This window comes from Sceloporus undulatus, chromosome 5 (assembly GCF_019175285.1).
Source record: "Sceloporus undulatus isolate JIND9_A2432 ecotype Alabama chromosome 5, SceUnd_v1.1, whole genome shotgun sequence".
NCBI classification, from domain to species: domain Eukaryota; kingdom Metazoa; phylum Chordata; class Lepidosauria; order Squamata; family Phrynosomatidae; genus Sceloporus; species Sceloporus undulatus.
The window spans coordinates 18,768,375-18,792,896 of record NC_056526.1 but is presented as its reverse complement, the minus strand read 5'-3'; the positions used below and the strand labels follow the sequence as shown (position 1 = coordinate 18,792,896).

Below are 24,522 nucleotides of genomic sequence, written 5' to 3'. Positions count from 1 at the left end.
CATCATTTAATTGTATTTTAGGAGGGGGGATTGAGGGTTTTGGAATATGTTTTTTAATCTTTGTAAGCCGCCTCGATTGCATCTTGTAGAGGGGCGGGATATAAATAAATTTTATTATTTATTATTATTATATGGAAGCTCTGTAGTGTCCTGGATACTCTTGCTGCGGGAACACTGCATAAAAACCAAATCAATATCCATAGGCATACCCAGATGTGGATGCTATCCATTGCTTTTAATATGATACTCATTTGGATGAGCATCTGTTTCTTAAACCTCTTTCTTTTCTTTGCAGAACCTTACTACAAAGATATGTATCAGATCAGTAATGAATTCAGAGAAAACTAGAGTTCCCAATAAGCCAGATCTTTAATTTCTGTTCCAATTACTGTGCATTTTTAAATTATTTTTTAAAGTTAAAGAATACAGATTACGTATTACTATCTGAAAGTTTGTTAGATATTATTATTTGAAGGCTGGTTTAAGCAAGTAGGCTAGTCAGTGATAAAGTTTGACACTGTCTTAGTCATGCCACAAATTATATAATCTCACTGTCCAAGCAACAAAAAGCAAAGAAAAAAAGCTAACTCACAAAGGGGTAAATCTACTGTCAGCTGTTTGATACAGACAGGAAATCCCAAAGAGAGAAGGGAATGTCAGAGACGCTTATCATGGCAAGCTTTTTGCTTACCTTAACTGCAACTGAGAGCACCCCAAGCATGGTCTGCATGCTTTATGGAAGGAAAGATTTGGAAAGATTTTGCTGGAGCAAATTAATCAGTAGCAGAACTAAACTGTATAGTATATCTCAAAACAGATACAAATTTTCTTGCTATGGGTAATTAATGCAAGGATTTGGGCAACATGGACATGGAAATTTTATTATATTTGCAAAGAGCTTTCACAGCCTTGTAAATAATACAGCCTAGTGTGAGAGCTCTTCCAGAGAAAGTTGACTGGAAGCAGAGTTTTGGGGCTTCTTCATTGCCAATGTCCTGATCTGAACTAGATATGGGGCACTTTCCCATATTGAGAATATGTTTCTCATACAGTAAATCTTTTCATCTTTGCAAAACACTAGGTTAGCACTAATTTATCTAGCACAAAGTTAAAATAGGTAATTCTTTAAAAATGCTTGCATATCAGCTCTATAAAACATCGTAGGCTGTACTTCAAATAGAATGGTTGGGCCACACAGGCTGATCATATTTACTTAATTTATATCCTACACTCCTTCCATTGGCCTGCATAGGTTTCCCAGCTATATCCCATCTTGACCCAAACCTGCTTAATTTCAGCATAGTAGCAGCATGACCTGGGCCTAAAACAATTGCTTGTCTAGAGTTTTGCTACAGAAGAGATGGCTCAAAATGTCAGAAGTGGTAGTGGATGGAGTGGTTGGGAAGGAGTATGCACTGATATCACATCCTCCTCCTGCCCTGCATTGCCAGGGCTCTGACCTCAAGTTTTGATCATCCATCTAGGTCTGGGACCTGGATTTCCTGAAGAGGAAGGCTCTGATAATAAAAGCCAGAGATGACATGGGTGAGATTAAGAGGTGGCTGGAAGTGGTATTGGATGGGTCAATCCTGTTTTCCTGACTGGTATGGAGAGGAGAAAAAGACCCTCATTGTCTTTGTAGGTCACATAGAAAGGTTAACTGGGAGATGAGAAATGCTGTGGCTGGGGGCTGGTATTTTCTTGGCACATCCTGGCATCAGCTGTATAGAAGTGATAGGATTTACTTGTCCAATGTGGATGAGAATATGCTCTTTAGGGACCTGTAGTACAGCCCTCAGGTCATTTTACACAGCCTAGTAGAGCCCGGGAGCATAGAAATAGCTTTAATAATAATAATAGCTTTACACCTGTTAGGGAAGACATAAAGAAAAGGAAATGGGGTTTGGTGGCATCCATTGGGTACCTTTGCTAAAAGAGGTTTCCATGACTTGTCCCTAAGGTAATATAGGATCTGGTGTGGGAAGGGAATAATCTGGGGAACCAGTCCAGGGCAGACTCTCTGCAAAATTGTGAGGCCAGGGGAGGGTTTGGCTTGGGAGGATCTTCCTGGTCAGGAACTGCTGGTTGATGCCAATCTTTTGAGATGCAGAATGGCCCTGTGGATCACCCTTGTTGAGAGGGAAGTTCTAGATTTCACCTGGCCTCAGCTGAATTCCACACTTAGCGACTTGATCGCAGGTCAGAGGGATTTAAATAGTTAAATAAAGCTATCCTAGTGTAACCCATCACATCTGTCAAAAAATAAAAGCAGATACAACTACAGTAGCAATTTTATGGGTATGACTTCAGTAAGAAGCTGCAGGTCATTAAATATTGCTGTTTTTTTGTAAGGAGAATTTGTCTGCAAGGTTTCATCAGTTCAGTACAAGTTACTTTATCAACACAGAGAACCTTGGTTCTATGTTTGGTACAAAACATTTTTTTCTTGGCAGTTCATGAAAGCACAAGGAGCATGGTGCCATTCCTAACAACACTGAATCCTCGACAAACGTGTTTGTTTCTGTCTAGTGTTTCCTAAACTTGCACAGAATGACTATAAACATATTTAAATACTGGACCCTTAAATCTGCCAGAATGTTTTTTTCATTGTTCATTTTTAAATGCATGCAAACTCTCACTAAAACAGTCGTGACAGTTCCTAGTTAAAAAAAACCAACTATTTGTACCTAACAGCTGTGGAGGAAATTTAGCCTTATGGGATTTTTCTAATTTATGAGTTGCATGAAATGCACTGGGAAATTATGTTCATCTAATAGTTCTACAGTTCCATAATGAGATCATTCACATTATGTAGACTGAAGAAGTGTATTAGGTGAAGCTGAATGTTGTCAATAATGTCAAAAATTCAATGTACAAATTTCATAATTTCAAATGGAGGTCAGCCAAAACAAGCGTGCTAATGTGGTGTAGATTCTGGGGAAGTGAAACCAGGGCTGCAGGCAGAAAAGTCTCCTTGTACCACCAGGACAGTTCTTCTGCTGGGGACATTACTGTCCCCATCTTTGGTATGCTGCGGCATCACATACATTGTGGCCCAGCTGGAAGTGCAAAAAATGAAAAATAGATACAAAGCTCTTATTGCAAAACTTGTTCATGTTTCAATTGTTTAGTCTATTCTTTATTTCTTTCACAATGAGGTGGTTGACCTTTGCAGCATGACAATAATGAATACAAGAATAATGAGCAACCCAGTGCTATTACCCAAGCACTTTCCAGGCAAGCATTTTCTGAAGATGCCAGCCACAGATGTTGGCAAAACGTCAGGAAGAAACTTTTCTAGAACATGGCCACATAGTCTGAAAACCTCACAAAAAACTATGGATGCCGGCCATGAAAGCCTTCGACTTCACCAGTGCTATTAATTGAGACCCATTAAAGTGGAAGATTGCTGTCAATTAAACCCCCTGGTAGAATTCACATGGAAAAAATGGACATATGTATGAAAATGTTGGTACTGATATGCTAGCTATCCTTATGGAAATACTGGCCAATAAATAGTGTCATGTATGCAATCCTCTTTATTTGGATAGGAAAAGCAATGTACAGACTTCTCTGTGACATCAACAATAAAACCCAAGGAGTAACCTAACCAAAGAGCCATTTTGACAAAAAGCTTTTTGCCAGGTATAGCTGTTGAGTTGGGAGGCATCTCTCTTTACAGCCAACAGAGCTACTTCCACTCCTTAATAATAATAATAATAATAATAATAATAATAATAAATTTTATTTGTGTTTCCCTCCCTCTCCCAAACTCTATAGACAACATACAGTAGGGTAAGGCAGGGAATCAATCGCATCGGAATACTATTCATGCTTCAGAGGGGAAGGCTTGGGAAAAGAGAAAGGTTAAGTCTCTTTTTGAATGATTCCAGGGGGTTACAAGACAGAGCTCCTTGGGAAGACTATTCCAGATCCGCGGGGCTGCTACGGAAAAAGCCCTCTGGGAAGTGGAGACATATCTGGAAGATGGTATTTCCAACAGGTTCTTCCTGGATGTTCTAAGTGTGCGGGGCGGATTATATGGGGAGATGCAGTCCCTCCAGTAACTCGGGCCCAAGCCATGTAGGGCTTTATAGGTGATAACCAACACCTTGTATTGCGCTCGGAAGCAAATGGGCAGCCAGTGGAGATCTTTCAAAATAGGTGTTATATGGTGAAACCTGGATGCACCAGTGAGTGACCAATCTGGCTGCCATGTTTTGTACTAACTGAAGTTTCCAGGCTTGGTACAAGGGTAGCTCCATGTAGAGCACATTACAGAAATCTAAGCGAGAGGTTACCAGAGCATGTACCACAGTTTCAAGATCCCTTTCGCCCAGGTAAGGTCGCAGCTGGCGTATCAACCGAAGCTGAGAGCAAGCACTTCTGACCATCACATCTACTTGACATGTCAACTGCAGGGACAAGTCCAGAAGTACTCTTAAGCTGCGTACTTCATCCTTCAGGGGAAGTGTGACCCCATTCAGGACAAGTGGAAAAATTTCCTTCACTGGGGAACCTATCACCAGTACTTCCATTTTCTCTGGATTTAGACTGAGTTTTCCCCCTCATCCAGCCCATTACCGACTCCAGGCAAGCATTCAGTGCAACAGACCAAGACAGCAAAGCACTCACTCAGTTACAGATAGCCATCCCATTTATAGAACTAAATGGGAGGATATAAAACTATAAGTCTTCCACCCTGATTACTTTGGTGGTCTCTAGCTCACCCTTTACAGTATTTCTCTCCTTACTACAGGCTGTGAAGGTGTGGGATCTCCCACACATGGAGCATTTGTGTTTATATCAACAGGCCTGATTGACAGTTATCACCAGGGGTCACATTGGTGACCACTGGGCTGAACTCCTCCCCAGCCCAATCATGGACCCAAGCTAGGCTGCAAACCCACTGTTCCAACACCAACCACTGCCCCGATCTTTCAGAACAGTTGCAGTTCACCACAATGAGGCCAACCCAAGAAGTAAGCTATGAAGGCCTTGCACTGCTGCCAATGCCTCCTGCAGGGTCTTTACCTTCAGTGCAAGGCTACTCACACACCCATCTACTGTGCAGAAGCTCCACTCTCTTCTCACTCTCACTGTTGTCATTACATGTCTTTCCTCCACTGCCTCCTCTTCCTCTGTTGCAATGCCTGGCCCCCTCTCACCAAGCACTGAAAAACCAAGAAGCCAGATCCAAGGAGAGGAAGCATATAAGCCCTTCAGCTCACCCACTCTCCAGTATCTGCTAAGTTGCAATGCCCAACATTGTAAAATCCAGTGTATCTTCCTGCAGGAGGAGAGCAACCCACCCACCCCATTCACCACCACAGCCATGAAACGTGTTGCAGAAGAAAAGCACAGGTGCTGTTATATATCTCATAACTGCCCCTTCCTTTCTTACAGCACACTAAAGACAATGTTTGTATTTGTAAAAATATAGATATGTAAAGTCAGTATTGTTGGCACAATATAAGCATTAAGCTTCTGCAACCAGTTATTTCTATGGAGGACTTGAAAGTATTTCCCATTTGCTACTACCACAGCAATTGCGCTGCAGCAGCTTCTGTAGCTTGTTAATTATACAGAGAAGGATCTGCCTGTAGGATAAAATCCTGTTTCCTTTGTGTTGCTACCTGCAGCTGCTTTTCATAGTTTCATACATGTCCCTTAAGTAAATGGCCAAATCCTCCCATGTAATCCAACCTGTCCACTAAGAGCAAGCTCTCACCATTGTCATCGTCGTCATCATCTTTATTTACATCTCGCCTTTCCCCAAAAACTGGTACTTGAGTTGGTCACAAATTAAAATGTGCACAATATAGCTAAAATATACAAAAGTACAACATTAAAATGGAATTACATTATTAGCATTTATGAAACAATTTAAAACATACAATTACAAATAACGAAAAGCAGATAACAGTATAATTAATACAGCACATAGCTCTTTCTTTTCATACCTTCAGTTCTAAAAGCCTGTAGGGATACAAAAGGAGCCTGCTTACCAATGAACGGGCAGCAAGGAGGAAGCCATTCTGACCTCCAGGGGAAGAGAATTCCAGAGCCTGGGGCAGCCACTGAGAAGGCCTTATCTTGCATCCCCAACAGCCATGGGAGAAGGGGCTATTTATGTTAGTTCCAGGATTAACATAACTGATAGGCCCACTAAAATTTACCAACAGGTACCTCTCCTTCCCCCTTCCCATGTCCTGCCCTTCTTGCCCCTAGAGTGCCTGGTCAGGGCTTTCTGTAAATTTCACCAACTTTCTGCCAGCCCTTGTGATGGAGGCCTCCAAATAGTTCCTCCTGTCCAGTGAGAAAGGCTGAGGGAAAAGCATAAATGTGCCACAGCAACTTACATCCAAACATCAATATTGGGGATGAGCTCTGTGGCAGCTCAAAGTGGTGATCTGCAGGTGGATGTCAATCCACAAGCTATTGGCTGCTGTCTTTCACTCTGACAACATTTTCCTGCACTTTTTTCATAATGCACACTTATTTTTAAAATTACACACTTAATTGGATACTTTCAAAATGTCTGCATTTTCAAGCTTTTTTTGTCACTTAATTTTTAAGACAACATGCATTTTTCCTGATCACTTATTTTCAAATGTATGCAGTTTTTAATGCTTTTCTTTAAAAAAAAAATGCAAAAATTATATCAAAGTATAATAATAATAATAATAATAATAATAATAATAATAATAAACTGTTTATTTATAGCCCGCTTTTCCTTGGCAGATCAAAGCGGGTTACACAGAAGTACACAGATGTACACTTTACAAACAGTAATCACATAAACATCCACATCAATATATAAACTATTAAAAACAATGTTAAAATTACAAGATTAAAACCATACAATAACTAGCTTAAAGTGCTGGTGCAAAGGGGAGAGAGCAGATATTACAGCATCTGGGGGAAAGCCTGTTGGAAGAGGAAGGTTTTTAACCTCTTCCTAAATAGGTCAAGGGAGGTAGCTGAGCGGAGCTCACCAGGAAGAGAGTTCCAAAGCTGCGGGGCCAAGATAGAGAACGCCCTCTGTGCAGTCACAGAATATTTCGTGTCTGGAACCCTCAACAGTTGCTTCCCGGCCAACCTGAGAGTGCGGGGTGGATTATATGGGGAGAGGCGGTCCTCCAAGTACCCTGGGCCCAAGCCATTTAGGGCTTTATAGGTAATAACCAACACCTTGTATTGCACCTGGAAGCGAATGGGCAGCCAATGTAGAACTTGTAGGACAGGTGTTATATGGCTGGTCCAGGAGCATCCAGTGACCAACCTTGCTGCCATGTTCTGCACTAATTGAAGCTTCCGAGTTTGGTACAAGGGTTGCCCCATGTAGAGCGCGTTACAGAAATCCAACCAAGAGGTCACCAGAGCATGTACCACCATTTCAAGGTCCCCCAGCCCAGGTAGGGTCACGGCTGGCGTATCAGCCAAAGCTGATAACAAGTGCTCCTGACTGTCGCATCCACCTGAGATGTAAGGTAGAGCGACGAGTCCAGAAACACCCCCAGACTGCGAACTGAGTCCTTCAAGGGGAGCGTGACCCCATTCAGGACAGGTGGACAAATATCCATCCCCGGGCCCAGGGAACCAATCACGAGTACTTCCATTTTCTCTGGATTCAAGCTGAGTCTGTTTTCCCTCATCCAGCCCATTACTGACTCCAGACAGGCATCTAGAGGGGAGATGCCACCCCTGGTCACTGCATCAGTCGGAGACACAGAGAAGCATATTTGGGTGTCATCAGCATACTGATAACACCGCGCCCCGTGTCTCCGGATGATCTCTCCCAGCGGTTTCATGTAAATGTTGAATAGCATGGGGGACAGAATGGCTCCTTGAGGGACACCAGATGTAAGTGCCCTCTTATCGGAGCACACGTTCCCCAGCTGCACCATCTGGAATCTGCCCGAGAGGTAGGAACAGAACCACTGGAGCGCAGTATGGATTTTGAGGTCTAAATGTTCTCATTTAGGTCTGAGTAATGCCAATTTGATACGTTTGCTGTGAAATACAAAAAGGAATACATTTCTCACTCATTCCTAGGCTGCATCTACAGTGCAGACTTAATGCAGTTTGGCACCACTTTAACTGCCATGGCTCAGTGCAATGGAATTCTGAGATATGTAGTTTTGTGAGATATTTTGCCTTCTCTTTCAGAGAGCTCTGGTACTACAACAAACTAAAAATTCCAGGATTCCATAGGATGGACCCATGATAGTTAAAGTGGTGTCAACCTGCATAAATTCCATAGTGCAGCAGCAGCCCTTGTTTGCTGATTTTTTTTACAGTGGTTATTAACAAAGTGCAATATTAATTAAAATACCAATGACAACAACATCCTGGCTTTTTCAATGCCTACTTGCTCATCCTTCCACCTTTACTGTCAGCTTCTTTCCCAATATCTGTGCTACAGGTTTCAGTTAAACACTTTGTCAGTCCTTGGGCTACCAACAGTGTACACATAAGGATAAAACCTTATGTATTTCACTCTTGTCCAGTAAGTGTCTCATTTTAATTTAGATACAGTGCATACAGATAATGAAAACCAGAAACAAATCTTCATTGGAGTAGTAAGAAGTAGTGGTAGGGGAGACTGAGGCAAGTCAAACTGAACCTGGAAGGGGCTGTTGTTGCTTAGAATTGGCAGGATACATGGAGTTTCTGCAAATGGGAAGATCTCAGGATTTTCTATAAAGCCTTTTTTATCAATTAAAAATTACATACCACTTCAGTATTAGGCTTGAAACCAGAATAAACACATTGAATCTATTGTTGAATCACCATTACATAGATTCAGCACATATGTAAATTCAATTGATTCAATGGGTCTATTCTAGATTGGGCTACCAACAGGATTTAGGTTTTGGAGTGCACTTCTGAACAATAATAGGAAACATGTGGTCTGCCAAATGTTGTTGGAGTGCAACTCCCATGGTGAGGAATGCTGGGATGAATATTGCAGTTCAACACCATCTGGAGGGTTGCATGATTCCCATTCACTGCTATTGAAGGGAAATTTCTTCTGTGATATTTACCAAGGATCAAGAAAATCATAAAGGGATCATTAATGCAATACAATAGGAAATGTCTTTATGATACAAAAGTTTCACAGATTCACTTGTATATAGTATACAGTGCACAATAATGATGATCTTCCTTTCCCTTTCTTTCTGGTACCAATAACCTTGAATGATAGGAATTTTGTTTTTGGATCTGCTACTTTCTGTGGTGTTATTTGAACTTGCAGGTCCAAACAGTTCCGTTGTGCTTTGGTCAGTCCAACCTCATTTGTCATGATGTTTTATTAAACAGTGTCAAACATGGACATTTTTACACTTAGAATGAAATGGTTCAGTTGTATAATTGCTCGTTTCCTTGATCATTTCTTTTAAAGAATTGGAGACAGAGGTTTGAGATAAGTGCTCCTTTAGGAATGTGCAGCCTGAAGCCTTTGCTTCATATTTCCTGGGAATGGTAATATATGGAAATCAAGAGCATGCATTATACTTTTGCTGTCTGAGGAGTGTAAGCTTCCCAAATATAAATTTCTGGGAATAACAAATTTGATTTCTGCGATTAAACTGAAGCATGTTAATAATACGTGCATATATAGGTTCATTACATAATCACAAAAGATACAGTGTTAAACACTTAACTTATAAATATTGAAATGTGTGCGTAAAGTATATTCAATAACATATTTTCATCATTATCTCCAAGCTTTTTATCCTGTTGCCTTCTAATCAGAGAGGAATAAATGTGGGGTAATTAATATGGTAATGTAGGTCACATATCCTTAATCCATATCTTTTAGAGTAAAGCTCTGATGAACTAAAATTCAGCTGGCTTCACTGGACAGTAATGTTTTATTCAATCGTTCATTCATTCATTTATGTCATTCAACATATAACAAATAAGAAAGTAAGCAGAAAAGAGAGGGGGACTTAATTCGGTTACAAAAATGTATCAGCAACATATTTTTGAATAATTAATTCAATTATATACATGTATATATATTTTAAAAATCTTCTGTTCCTCTCATTTCCTCAATGTGTAGCACTGAAGAAGCAGATGTCCCACTGAAAACTGTTTTGCTTTGGTGATGCATCATTCATCAGCAACCAGCTAGTTTTCTTTTACTAATCTAAAATATATTTTTATTACATATGGAATAACCACCTCCATTAATTCAATAGCAAAAAAACAAGTCTGCAAATAGTCTCTGAGGCCTCTGACTTGATTAAGCTTTAGCTTTCACATATACATTTTGTTTTCACAGGGTATTTTAATTTGTTGGCCCTTTAAAACAGTAAAAATTAGGTAACTCCAAAAATGTGTCCAACAATCTAAATCAATCCACAAGCCTTATTTGCAAATCCTTCTGCCTTCTTTACCTAATCAGTTCTCCTTTCTGTCTCTGTCCTCTAACTATCCTCCATCTTTCCAGATGCAGGACGCTATGGGCTATGAGTTACCCTGGGTGTACTTTGTCAGTCTGGTCATCTTTGGATCCTTTTTCGTTCTAAATCTGGTTCTTGGTGTGTTGAGCGGGTAAGCTGTTGGTTTTGGTGTTCTTTCCCCCCCTCATGCTGCAGCATGGCAAGACTCCAATGTCAGGGTTCTTCCATATCACTAGAATTTCTTCCTTATCACAAACAAAACCAAGGTATATGTTAATTCTTGAGTCAATGTTATCTGCAACAGACCTGTCACATTCGAATATAACAATATGAAGAAGAAATACATGTGTGAAGCTGATTAAGTATTTGATTACACCCAGACTGGGAAAGTTTTGCTTCATGATTGACTAAACCAAACAACTGAACCAAATTCAGCACTGGTGACCAAAGTTCCCTTCAGCTGGAGCCTTGCAATGCTCAGGAACTGAACCTTCCTCACTAATTATCCTTCCGCTCTTCTAGGTCAATGATGCCATAGGAGGGGAGTGGCCCTGGATCTATTTTGTTACTCTAATCATCATAGGGTCATTTTTTGTACTTAACTTGGTTCTCGGTGTACTTAGCGGGTAAGCAGTACCAGGAAAAATGTTTTTAAATTGTTATTTCCATGGGCTTCTGAATTGATGTTTCCATTCATTTTCTGGGAGTGTATGTATGGGGCCTGATCCAAAATCTTCCAAGTGTTACCTGCTAATGTTAAACTCTTTAGAGATGAAGCAGTAGGCAAGATAAATTAAATTGAGTGAGGAATCACTATCAAAAGCCTGCAGTGCTAACCTCTGAAAGATATTTTCCTTGAAGTGGAAGTTGAAACTTATTCCACGCGTGATGTCTCACCCCTAGTAGAAGGAATTAATATCGTAATTGAGCATAAGAGGTATGCAACACTGAGTCTTTTATGAGTACTTCCTATGAGGACTGAGGGGAGGTATAGCCATTTTCATTGTTGGCTTCTCTGACATCACAGAGGTAGTGGCAACTTTGGGTCATCCAGCTGAGGGCTAGAACAAATAGGAAATATTATTATTTGACTTCTATGATCTCTGAATAATGTTTGTTCAAATTAAACCATATGTTACCTATCAGCTTTTAAAAGTCATCTTATTATTCCAATTTGGTTGAGCAGTTTGAGACACTTTGAATGAAACACAAGTCTGAGGGAGAGAAAATACTAAAAACGAATAAGTATAATATCATGATTGAAAATCACTACAATTAAAAAGAAACAGAAGAGTGTGAACACATTGTAACCTACTGATATATTTCTTCATCTGTTCCTTCTAATCTGAAAACTTCCCCAATAAAGCCTGATTTAACTGTGGAAGGAAAAGGTTGTTATTTTTCCTCTTGTCACTAATCTTTTATAAGAAGCTAGAGACAGGAACAAACAAACATCTTGCTAAAACAAGAAAAGATAAGACTCCCATATTTACAATTTGTCAGTTATAAGATACAGGTTGTTTATTGATTGTCTCAGAATTCCTTTGGAAACCCAATCAGCAGGTTTCAGAGCTGCTCTGAGAAAATAGTCCATGTGAATGGAAGAATGACTCAGTCAACAAGTCTATTGATCATTTGGGGTTCTTTGATGAAACAGCTAAGAAACATAAGTAGTAGGTAGTGATTGTAACTTTGTGTGGAAATGAACTTGCAATCAATTCATAAAATGATACCTCATGGATATGATTTGAAGGTGATTTTTGGCTACATGTTAGTATGTAAGTACCCATTGGTGGGATTTTTCTAGATTTTTCATTAGATATATCCAGAGAGTCTGCAATATGAGATGTCTGCTTAATTTAGGCCTTGTAGAATCACTATCAGGTAGGGTATATAACATTGGGTAAGATGGATTGATGTTTGATGATATTAGGAAGTTTCAAAATACTTTTAAAGCCATCTCCTAGTGTTAGGTAGAAATTCTCCTTTATGGCTTGGATATTTAGACTAAAGGACATTTCTAGGGTCCTGTAAGACCTATGATTTAGGTCCTATTTTCCAGTTGATACTCTGAAAGCAGTAAATACCCAGCAGCATTATGAAAACTGAGACTACCAATCTAGATATGAAACATAAATGAGACACTGAATCATTATGTTGCTTGTTGGTTCCCCATTGGTATAACTATATTTGGTCAAACTTCTATGCACAGTAATGTTTATACAGCATTTAGAAGAAGAAAGGCATTATTACCTTACCCAAAACCATTGAGTGGATTTCTTACTGTTCATCTTTTGTTTCTATTTCCATGTCACAAAGATGTGGTTTCAGTACAATTTTTCTCCACATATCTGTGATACATCTATATAACTTCTCAACAAAGCTCTCTGCTAGAACTGATTTACTGAGCTGTTTTTGATCCTGAGGGTTAAGTGGAGCTTTTTGCAATCCTCCACTTTAAAGTCTTTATTATCAGATTCCTAAGAGAAACTGGAGCAAAAAAACCTGGCAATGTGACCGATGAGACTGATATCTTGGCACATACAGTAGATCTGAGTATTTGCCTTCAGCAGAGAAAATAAAACACCTCACCCAGCAACTGGGTTCATTCAAGAGCTATTGGAGTCGTTATTTCCCATTAAATGCTGGTCAGCTTGAAACATTTATAAGAAATAATAATCTCTATAACACCTTGAGCTTCCAAAGTGAAATTGAAGTACAACAGAGAGAACTGTCATAAGCAACTTAAAGATATATCAGTGTATCTCAAACAAAGGAATCACATTGTATCAACGATATGATTTGAATTTAATGTGGACAGGTGAGTTAGTATGGTGGGAAACTTAATATTTTCAGTACAATTTGTGTTAATTCTTTTATCTTTGTTTTTCTTTCTCCTGTTCTCATCTTTTTATCCCCTCCCTCTTGACAGGGAGTTTTCTAAAGAAAGAGAGAAGGCAAAAGCTCGGGGTGATTTTCAGAAGTTGAGAGAGAAACAGCAGTTAGAGGAGGACTTGAAAGGCTATCTGGATTGGATAACTCAAGCAGAAGATATAGACCCAGAAAACGAAGATGAAGGCATGGATGAGGAGAAGCCTCGAAACAGTAAGCAACTTTCTTTTGTTTCACTTTGGGCTTCTAACTGGGTAAGTGTTCAAGAAGGGTTGTACTGTACATACAGCATTAATCACATATATACACAGGCACTAAGAAGGTGACCCAATATCTTGCCATTCACCCTGCGTCATCTATATTTACTATATAACAATTAGGGCAAATAGATAACACAATTAGTACTAACTTTGAAAGATCTTGTATTCCTCTGATATTATTTGTTAGGCCTAACATAAGAAATTAAATACTGACCTGTAATTTTTGCTAGAGGGCTCCCGCACAGATGTTTTAAAACGTGCTTTTACAACAGTTTACAGCTGATCTATTGAATTACAATTTTCCATTTTAACTTTTGTTAATTATTTTGAATGTTGTGAGCCAAGTCAGACTTTAGCAACTAGTATACAGATCAATGTAGCATTGGTGCTGCTTCCTTTTGTTTGAGTGGAACATATCTATACCACCTTTCCACCAAAATGTTTTGGATAAAATATAAAAACAGTAAAATCGGTATAATGCTCAGTAAATCTACAGTTATGGCACTGACATCAGATTTATAATCTCTAGCAGCACTCTGTTATTATAGGAGATATGCCCCACTATAAACATTGCTTTGCTAGTGCTGAAAGGTGTCATGGTTTCTTTCTTTCTTGTTCTAATGAACAAAGTTATCACTGTGTGTTCTAGAACTGAATTGAACTTCAAGAGGCTTTCCCTACTTATTTTTATTTGTTCTCTGAATTCTAAACTTCACATAGAGTATAGCAGGAAAGTGGCAGATTAATTATGGGGTGAAACAGAAGGCTGGGAAGGAATGGCCTGAGGGAACTCTGGCCGTGATCAGGCCTGGACCACAGCAACTGTTAGCCCGCTCCCAAAGTGGGCCTCCACTGTAGGTCTCAAGCCTTGCTGCCAGGAGTCAGTTTAAACCCACTCCTTTTTGCTCTGGTCCAAAGGACTCAAGCACAGCATCAGAGTGGCTTTGGTCCATATTGGGGGCATGCATCATCTAAAAGCCATGCCCCCAAAGCAGCTAGATGCCATTTATTTTGGCCCGCATGTTTCAGGCCAATGTGAGACAGGCAGCAATTAATGAAATGCACTCGTGCCTCCACATTCATTGGGATTAGGGACAAAAGACCCCCATGAATGTAGAAAACCCACAAGTAACAAAAACACTATGTTTTTACCTGAGATAATACCTCTCTAGGAATCTCTAGATTCTCCAGTGCAACTCTGTGGTCAACATCTGCCAAACACTGATGATAAAATTGCACTGGAGGAGCTATAAATGCCTAGTGGAGTATTCTCTTTAGAAATCTCTAGGTCCTTCAGTGTGACTTTTGGTTAAAGTTGACCATAGAGTTGTGCTGGATGACCTAAATACTCCTAGAGAGAACATATTAATAAAATCTGTGAATAACCAAATCCGCGAAAGTCAAATCCACAAATTTGGAGAGATGAGTGTATGTCTAATTTCAAGTTAATATTCCTTTGATGATCTTTTAAATTTGATTTCATTACCAGAATTTCTCTGAAGTCACTGTTCTGTTGATCTGCATTGATTCCCTCTCCATCATGGTGCAGCTTATTATGGCTGAGGCCAGAAATAATAAGCTTTATCTTTCATTCCCCTTTCTTACAAAGAAAACATTGCATTTTGTATAAATTTGTATACACTGTGAAAAACAGTGGTTTTGAATTTTAAAAAGACAATGATTTTTGTGCAAAAATCATGGAAATGAAAAGGGGGAAAGTACTTATCTTTTCACTCATGAGAGTTTACAGCTTTTCAGAGGTGTCTCAGTTTGTCTATATACTTTTCAAGGATGAAAGCATTTGTGACTATTCATTTCTTACTGACACTGATCAGTGTCAGAACATTAGTTTGAATACTACTAGGATTTTCTCCCTCTGTATGTCTTGTGAATTTAGAAGTGCCATTTTAATTTGCTTTCTATCACTCTTCTGTCTTGAAGGTTGAAATGATCACTGGTATTTGTTAGCATGGATTCTGGTCATAACATACATTGTTTTATCTGCACATTAGTAATATCACACTTGGGCTGCTTAACATATATGGGTATATTATTCCCTTTGTAAAAACACATTTTAAAGATTTAAGAAATAGTTCACGTCGGAGATAATTTTAGATGGGGTACTGGGGTAAATGGAAGTAAACAGAAACCAAAATGAGTACTTTCGGTAGCATTTGAGAATAAATTTCCAACTTCAAGTAGTATAAAATTTCCCACTGTTGAATAGCTAATTGCGCTATTCTCCATGGCAGACTGTTAATGCAATTGTGGACATAACTGAATGCTCAAAAAGGAACAAAAAACCTGCAATGCTTTTACATGCCCTTTCATGTACATGGCTTGGCTGAAAAGAATATGTGACCCCTATGGAAGATAGAAAAGTGCAGCAGGAACAAACTGTGCATACATCGGTCCCCAAATGAGTTAGATAAAGTGTTTGTCAAAATTAAGATGTTTAGAGAACACCGCACATGAATGTATATCCATTTAACAGACTTCAACCATCTGTTTCTTTTGCAATTTTCAGAATACTCTAATCCTCATATTGTGAGACAGTAAATAGATTTTCCCATTAGCTACCCCTGGATCAATTAAATGGGTGATTATGTGCACAGAGGAAAACATCCAGCTGACAAGAGGGTAGACCATTGTACTTGGAAACACTAATACTGTTCTCACTTAAAATATTACTGTAGCATATGATCCCATGCACTATGCAGAACTACACTGGTACTGTTTTATCTTCCTTCCAAATAATGGTGGCCATTTTGGTACTTTACAGAATAAAATTGCACACTCTGCATGTAAAATTAATTTTGCAATCAATTCCAGAATGTTACTCAAATTCTGTAAGGTTTATTATACAAAGATGTTGTATATTGGGAAAGGAATACTATATTAACAGAAGAAGGTTATTGGACAGCAGACCATTTTTGTGACTGTTGGAGACAGACCATCAGATTATATACCCATTTATGTAGATCTGCCATAGCAAGTCAGGATAGATCCTCAGTTATTGAAAGCACCTCTGAAAGCAGCAAACAAAATCTGATGGGTTTGGAGGTTATTTTAAATGTTTTTCTGTTGGTAATGCAGAATGGAGTTTCAGACTTCAGGTTTCATGATACATGAACCTAAATGCCAAACAGATTCCTGTTTCCCTTTCCAAATAATTGTTCAGTACAGCCTCTTTGACATAATTTTTCCTAGTACAGTACTGATAACTGGGACAGCTGCCATTAACTCATATCCCTCTGAAGAACAACAGTGTTTTGAGTATTTGTTTTATCTCACAAGTGCTTTTAATTCCATGATCAGATTGAAACTGAAAGCCAGGAATTGATATACTTAATACTGTAAGCCAAAAAGAAGCTCTTGCTGACAGAAACCATATCAGGAAGATAATGAAGAGAAGTGGAGTGTTGGCTGTATAATTTGCTATTGGAACCTGGCTGTGTTGATTCAGCCGGCAGAAACTGATTAAGATATTTCATAAAGGACAAAGTATGAAGGTTAACCTTATTTATGTTAGCAAACAGTACAGCGAAGGATTTTAAAATGTGCACAAGTACTCTAGATCTCCCTTCTGTTTGTTAACAATCATATCGAAATATTTCTAAATAAATCAAAGGCAATACTGGAACCAAGACCGTCCCGAAATAATATTGATAATGCCAATTTGGCAATGCCAGTTTGGAAGCTTACCATTTGTTTCTAAGATCCAATATCAGAGTGGTTTTAGTTCTCACATTCCAGGTGTGATCTTCACATGCAGTGTTTTGGAGTACATTCCACCTATCATCCTTGAAGAATACATAAAATACTTTAGACTGAGCAAATATATTTCTGTGCACCGGACGCTTTCTCTATTTTCACCTTTGTACCTAATGCCCCCCTGTTTCCCACTCCATTAGACCATAGCTTGCATATATAGCAGAATATAGTAGTGATTAGGTGGCCATTGTTTTCTTTATAACAATCCTGGGAGGTAAGTTGGCCTGAGAAGGAGACCAATGTCACCCAGTGTGTTTCACTTCTAAGTGAAGATTTGAATTAGGGGTCCTTCCATCCCATATCCTACACTTTTAACTACTACATTTCAATGGGTTAGGTTGCAGAGGATGAGTTCTTTTAATGTTTGGGAGAACAGGAAAATGCCCCTTTCACCTGAAGTCAGAATTCTTCCATTTAGTCCTATTCAATGTACAGCCAAAACTCATAACTGAAATGCTGCAGGCTTTGTTGAAGTAATGACTCAGTATATGAGATGACAGCAGGAGAGCATCCATGCTTGGATATAACTGCAACCTGCAAAATTCTCTCCCTCCTCTCTGAATTTTTATTTCACCCTTGAGAAGCATTTTTGGATGAGGGACATGAATATCCCTGGCTCAAAGTTGTTGTAAACTAACAGTGTATTGGGACTGAAGTCTAGAATCCGTTAGAGTCAGAGCCTCATGTAGCTGAGCTGGAAAAAATGATAGAAAGCTATGTAATTGCTATCATAACTATGCAGAAGAGGCTAAAATAGCATGTGAAGTGATGACAACTATAAGGTATTGGGCTGCATGTCAGGGTTTGTATCATGTAAAAAAGCCTACATTAAAAAAAAAAACAGAGAGGTTAGAAAAATAGTCAGGGCCATCTCATGTGGGAACTGGAAAGGAGTCCGTAGTTCAGGTTTTTACATTTAAAAATGTATTCACAGTTAACACTAAATAGGATGGCAGAATCTTACAGAACATTGGAGTAATCTTAACTCAAATCTAGATTTCTTTCCATTTTCATAGAATATCCATAGGCTTTTCCAGCTATGACTGGAAAACATGACTGGATTAAAATCAAGCAGTCAATATACAGTGGTACCCCGGGTTACGAATTTAATTCGTTCCGCGGCGCCCTTCGTAACCCGAAATCGTTCGCAAGCCGAAAAAGCCATAGGCGCTAGCGCTGGAAGCCGCGATTTCGTGCGAAAAAGCGCCGAAAAGCACCAAAAAAAATTTTCGTAAGCCGGAAAAAAAAAACATAACCCGGAACAGTTTTTTCCTATGGAATTTTTTCGTATCCCGGAAATTTCGTAACGCGGTGCTTTCGTATCCCGGGGTACCACTGCAGTTGTTATAGTCATGCATTAAAACTGGTGAGACCTAGGCTCAAACCTCTGTCAGTTATTAAGTTTGCAGAGTGTTTAGTCAGTCACTTTCAGCCTAATTTACCACATAAGGTTATGGTGAACATAAAAAAGGGGGAAGATGGCAATGTATGCCACCTTTTTACCTTTTTGATAAAAGGAAGGATGTGTTTTAGGCCCAAAACACACTGCAGTAATAGTCCAGTTTGAAATGCCTTTAGCTGCCCTGGCTCAGTTCTAGGGAATCCTGGGAACAGTAGTTTATTATGGCACCAGAGCTCTCTGACAGAGAAGGCTAAATGTTTTACACAACTGTAGTTTCAAGAATTCCCTAGCATTGAGCCAGGGAAGTTAAAGCAGTCTCAAGTGGATTATTTCTGCAGTGTGTTTTGGACCTCAGAAACAGGCCTGGCTATCTGTCAGAAAGAAAGTAAAGAGTGGTGAAAGAGTTCATATTAAACTATATCTTTGGAAGCATTATTGTTTTTCATGAATTGTGCAATAGGTTCTTATTAATCTGGTAAATCATATTTACTCAAAATGGACTTGGGGGGTTATAAAGCATCCACAGGCTTTTCCAGCTGTGCTATTCTTTTTTTTAACTTGTACTTAATTTTAAGGAGCCTCCTTTTAGAAGTCAGAAATCTTCAGTAGGTTTAGCAAGGACTATAGAAAAGAAAAGCTGTACTTTTCTTTTACACATGCCAGATGGGCAACATCACAGTTTAATTTTAAGTGTCATTTTCTTCACGCATATTTATATTTTATCATTTTTAGTCAAAAAATGGTGATGCCCAGTTCAATAGTATTGTTTTTGAATGCATAGCAGTTTTACTTTTCTGTTTGCTTTAGTGTGCTAATTGAGGCTTTGCTTTAGTGTGCCAACAGATATTCTTAAGTGTCCCTGGAAAATTTAGTTTCCTTTTAGAATAGAAGTTTATGTTTTAAATTTTGCAAACACGCTACATTTTCTCCCAGTTGTTCTTCAGTTTCCAAACATCTAGATGGATGTAAAGTGAGTTTGATATTTTGAGAGCTGTATTACTTGTTGCATTTAATATAGAAAATTTTATAGCCAAGATACACACACAGAAGCAATAAAATTGAATAGCTCACACATAATATTCCACCAAAAGAAGAGTAAGTATAGAGAAGGCAATACCTATTGAAAGGAGTTTCAGTTTGCCAGGACACCTCTAAAGCCACTCCTGTCTGGGAGAAGATCCAGCTCTCCCCTAGCTATGGCTGGCCCTCTGCTTGTCTGGCCCTCTTGAAGCCAGTAAAAAGCATGTGTGCTTCTAAGAGAAAACTGGCGTGCAGGGAGCAAAGGATGATGCCTCCCTACCATACTGCTCCATGTCTCTGCAAACTGCTGTTTTTGTGAGTCTAGTGCCACAATTTATAGATTCGTTTCAGCTCACTAATTTAATACCTGGAGAATAGTACAGTACTGTAAAGACTACAGTTGGCCTTCCACATTTGTGGATTTGATTTTTGCAGATTTGATTATTTGTGTTTTTGATTAATAGGTTCTCTCTAGAATCTCTAGGTCCTGCAGCACAATTCTTCTGGAAGTTGACCATAGAGCTGAGCTGGAGAACCTAGACATCCCTAGAGAAAACACTTCTCTAGACATTTGTAAGTCCTTCAGAATGATTCTATGATCAACTCCTGGCAGATGTTGACCATAGAGTTACACTGGAGGACCTGGAGATTCCTAGAGAGGTATTCCCTTAGGTAAAAAGAATAGAGGTTTTTCCACATTCACGGGGGTCCTTCACCCCTTAACCCCAGCGAATGTGGAGGTACCACTGTGGTTTGTTTTTGTTCCTCAAACATAATTACCGCAAAATAAGACAATGTCATGGAATGATTTGTTATCTGTCAAAAATTGATCCCAAGAGGTGAGGTTGAGGAAGGGTGCAGTAGTGTCTACTTCTGTCTTCCTCCACTGAACTGAAAAATAAAGATTTTGTAAGGAAGGAAGGTGTGAATTGTAAAAAAACTGGGTATTCCACAAGATAGCATGACTGAAGCATCTCTGAAACTACAATTACTATGATAGTAGAATTTACTCTGTGTGTGTGTGCGCGCGCGCACGCGTACTATGTCTATGTTGGAGACGAGAAAAGATTCAATGACATGCAAACACCAAACCAAAAATCTAAAGCAGCAACATTTCTTTTTTTAAAAAGCAATATTACCTGCCGTTTCATTCTCCCTCATACTTAACTGGAAAGAGAAGGTAAATTCAGCCTAGCAAAAGGTAAACTGGCGCATCTGGTATTTATCATGACAGAGAGGGCAAAAGGAGAAGGGAGAGATGCCATACTTATGGGTTTAAGAATGACCTTCAAATGTGTTAAGGATGAAAGTAAAACAAAGTTACAAGAGTCTAAAAAATAAAGGTTTATTGTAATGTGTAGCCTCAATAAAATTATAAAAGATTCTACAATATCTCAATACACACATATATACCAGTTGTCCGTGAGCAGGCCATGAAGAAATACTGCTCCTATTTTTGAATTTAAGAGTGAAAAATTATATGGTGGTGAGTCCTGGTTTCTTCTGGGGTTAGAGATAACAGTAGGACTCTCTTACATGCAGACTGACTTTTTAATTGGAAAAATATGCTTAGGGAGACACAGAGTTTCAAAGAGCAGGAGGGACATCCTTGGGTTCTTTGCAGGCCAGATTCTTCACAGGATGGATTAAACCAGTGGTTTCCTTCCTGTGAGTTAGAGAAAATACCTTCGAAGTAGTAGGAATAGAAGAAAAGAAAATGAGCATTTGAAAAGATAGACTGGTCAAGAAAAAGGAAGGGAAAATGAACAGAGAAAAGCCTGAGAGTTGGAGAAAAAGCACGGAGAATGAACAGAAAGCAGAAGTGGATTTATCCAGGAGGAGCAGAGTTGAAAAGGGCTATAATTTATGTGTTTGGCTTGAAATATGTAGGCAGCTCTTGGGCTGCAGGATTCTAGGGCAATTCTTTTTTCCTCTGTCAACTTTTTAAATGCAAAAACATTCTTCTTCTCCTCTAAGAATCTGTCCAGATGAAATAAACAGCTATGGGGTGAAAACATTTGAAGAACTTAAATGAGAATAGCAGGGGATATTTAAGGTTAGAAATTAGTTTACTGTGACAGCTGTGTGAAGGAAGCTTGCATAACACCTGCCCACACAGGGCCTAATTCAAGGTAATGCTATCAGTTCACCACTTGTATGAATGTTTCAAAAAGTATTCACAAAGTACAAAAAGCAGCCACTGAAAATCCAGTAAACAGGGCTGTTTTTAAAAAAAAATTAAGTTTGATATGTTTTATCTCTTTTCAGTGTCTCTTGAAAGATGTGCAAGAAATATGCACATAAAAGGCTTACTGTATCTATGGTACTGTATAAATATAGACATTTTAGTCAAAAACCCAACCCAAAAAACCTGGGTCAACTTATCCACAGCTCCATGTAAGTGCTGTACCTTGTTGCTGTGTGCCTTCGAGGCATTTCCGATTTGTGGCGACCCAAAGGAGATTTCTTGGGAAGTTTCTTCAGAAGGGTTTTGCCGTTGCCATCCTCTCAAGCTGAGAGAGTGTGATTTGCTCAAGGTCACCAATGGGTTTACATAGCGAAGCTGGGATTTGAATCTTGGTCTCCAGAGTCGTAGTCCAATGCTCAAACCACTACACTACACTGGATCTTAATTCTTATAAAAAAACTAACCATCCCCTTCTCTGGTAAAGTGGTGAAAAGCAAGAGTTTAATCCATCCCAGGAAGACCTTTAAAAAGCACCAAGCTTCTCTCCACTGTGGCACCACTTCTGGTGTTTTGTTTTTCCTTATGATTTTACAATAATGTAATATAACCAATATGAGCTTTCCCATTATGTTAGCAAAACTGCCTAAAGGAACATTTCTGTGGGGAGCTGTGTTGAAATGACAATATATTTAGAAGACAGTACAGTGTGATGGCTAGTAGTTAAGAATACTGGAAGATATTTTATACTGAACTGATTTCAGACTAGGAGCAGGGAGCTTACATAGCAGTTTAGACATGAAGACTTAATGCAAAAATAAAATGATTGAAATACTTTTAAGACTAACTAGTTTTTTATTTTTGCATAAACTTTTGTGGATTTTAACCCATTACTTTGGATGTGGTACTGAGTGGGATTAAGGCCTCAGGATTAAAAAAATTTGATACAGAGTACATTTCTTCCCCCTCCTCCCTTTTTATTTCTTTTTTCTCCTCCTTCCTTCCTTCCTTCCTTCCTTCTTCCTTCCTTCCTTTTTTGTGCTGCAAAAGGCCAATGCAGCTACTCTTTGGCCCTATACAGACAGCCAAAATAAAGCTGCTTCGAGTCACTTTGGAAATATGGTGTTTCAATGATGCATGTGTCCTAAGAGTCTGGAAGCTGCACCAAAGCACCAAATAATGATTAAACTGATTAAAAATCACTGTAAAAAGATGAGACAATTGATATTTGGAAAGTTATTCAGAAATTCATGAAATTATGAACCTGAGATGAAATAGATATTTTCTGATGATGAAGAAGATCACAAAGTGGGATTTGATTTAAGGAGGTTGCTTGGCAACTGACGATAAAAACGTGGTTCTGTGTTATTGTTGATTTGGAAAATGAGTATATTTTCTTGCTGGAAGATATCCAGATCTCCTGCTTTGTTGTATGATCATTTATATCTAAAGAGCAGCAGTGGTGGCAACACCATTATCATCTTGCTTGATCTGGAAATAGCATTCCCTGAGTGACATTGCAACATCTTTTGAGAATCATGTATTGGACTAGTGCTGCTGCGTGTAAATGAGGTACCATCAGTTGTGGACAAGTTGTAAAGCAAGGCAGCTTAGATAAAATCAAAGAGAAGTCTATGTTCCAAAGAATTTGTGTGAAAGTGACAGAATTACCATTATAAGATTTTGTCTGGCATATCAAAGACTAGCTCCAGTTTACACTTTCAAGGATTTAGTAATCCTAAAAAAATGTTCTGATAGTACTGATGCAATCATACTGCTGGATCTAAATAGATACATGCCCGGTACAGATTGGGGCTATGCACCGGCCTGGGGCTAAAATTAAGCCTCAGGAGAGCAGAGCGTCTGCACACTCCCAAGCCCTACCGTGCTGTCCAGGTGCCATCTTGGCACATGTGCCGATGATGTGCCTCGTGCACCAGGTCCAAATGGCACGGCACATGAGGGACGTCATCATGGCATGCAAGCATGCCAATGGTGCCTGTTCTGTGGCGTAGCCTGTGTGGTTGCCGCGTGGTTGCTGCAGCCTGCTTCTGGGGCATTGTTATAGTAAAATTGCCTGGCTAGCAGACCTCTTGGGAATCATGGGAACTGTTCTGAGCTCATTGCAGATGGATGGAATGGAGTGCAAGTGCAGGAAATATTTTTAAAAAGGTCTGGCTGTGTGATGGGTTATAATACAACTTATTGTGCATACATTTTAAAGATGAGATGTGAAGATCCCATTAAATTTTTATTCAGAAATTACAGAGACATGGTGTGTATTATACCTGACACAGACAAGAGATTAGGGTTGAAAACTGAATGGAATATTTTTGATAACTAACTGGCACATTATCTGGAATAAAACAATATATTTAACTATGAGAGTGCAGCTTCCACCAACTTTTAAAAGGATTTCCACTCATTTGTCAGTGACTACTGGCATATGTTTAAAGACTGGATATTGTTTAATATTGGATAATGAAATGACTTTCTCAGGCACCTGAATTTCTTGTGAGATTTCCTTCAACTGGTAAGCTACTTAAGCAAAATTTTCAAGCATGACAAGATTCT

General features: G+C 39.0%; 1 protein-coding gene across 7 annotated transcripts in view; it reads left to right on the top strand.

The window, feature by feature from the left end:
• Positions 1-24,522, top strand: part of CACNA1C (calcium voltage-gated channel subunit alpha1 C) — a 527,437-nt gene that overhangs the window by 331,756 nt on the left and 171,159 nt on the right. For all 7 annotated transcript variants that reach the window (XM_042470414.1, XM_042470413.1, XM_042470415.1 and 4 more), the window contains exons 8-9: positions 10,463-10,566; positions 13,348-13,520. In XM_042470414.1, the coding sequence (XP_042326348.1) occupies positions 10,463-10,566; positions 13,348-13,520 (277 nt within the window). The remainder of the gene's footprint in view (positions 1-10,462; positions 10,567-13,347; positions 13,521-24,522) is intronic.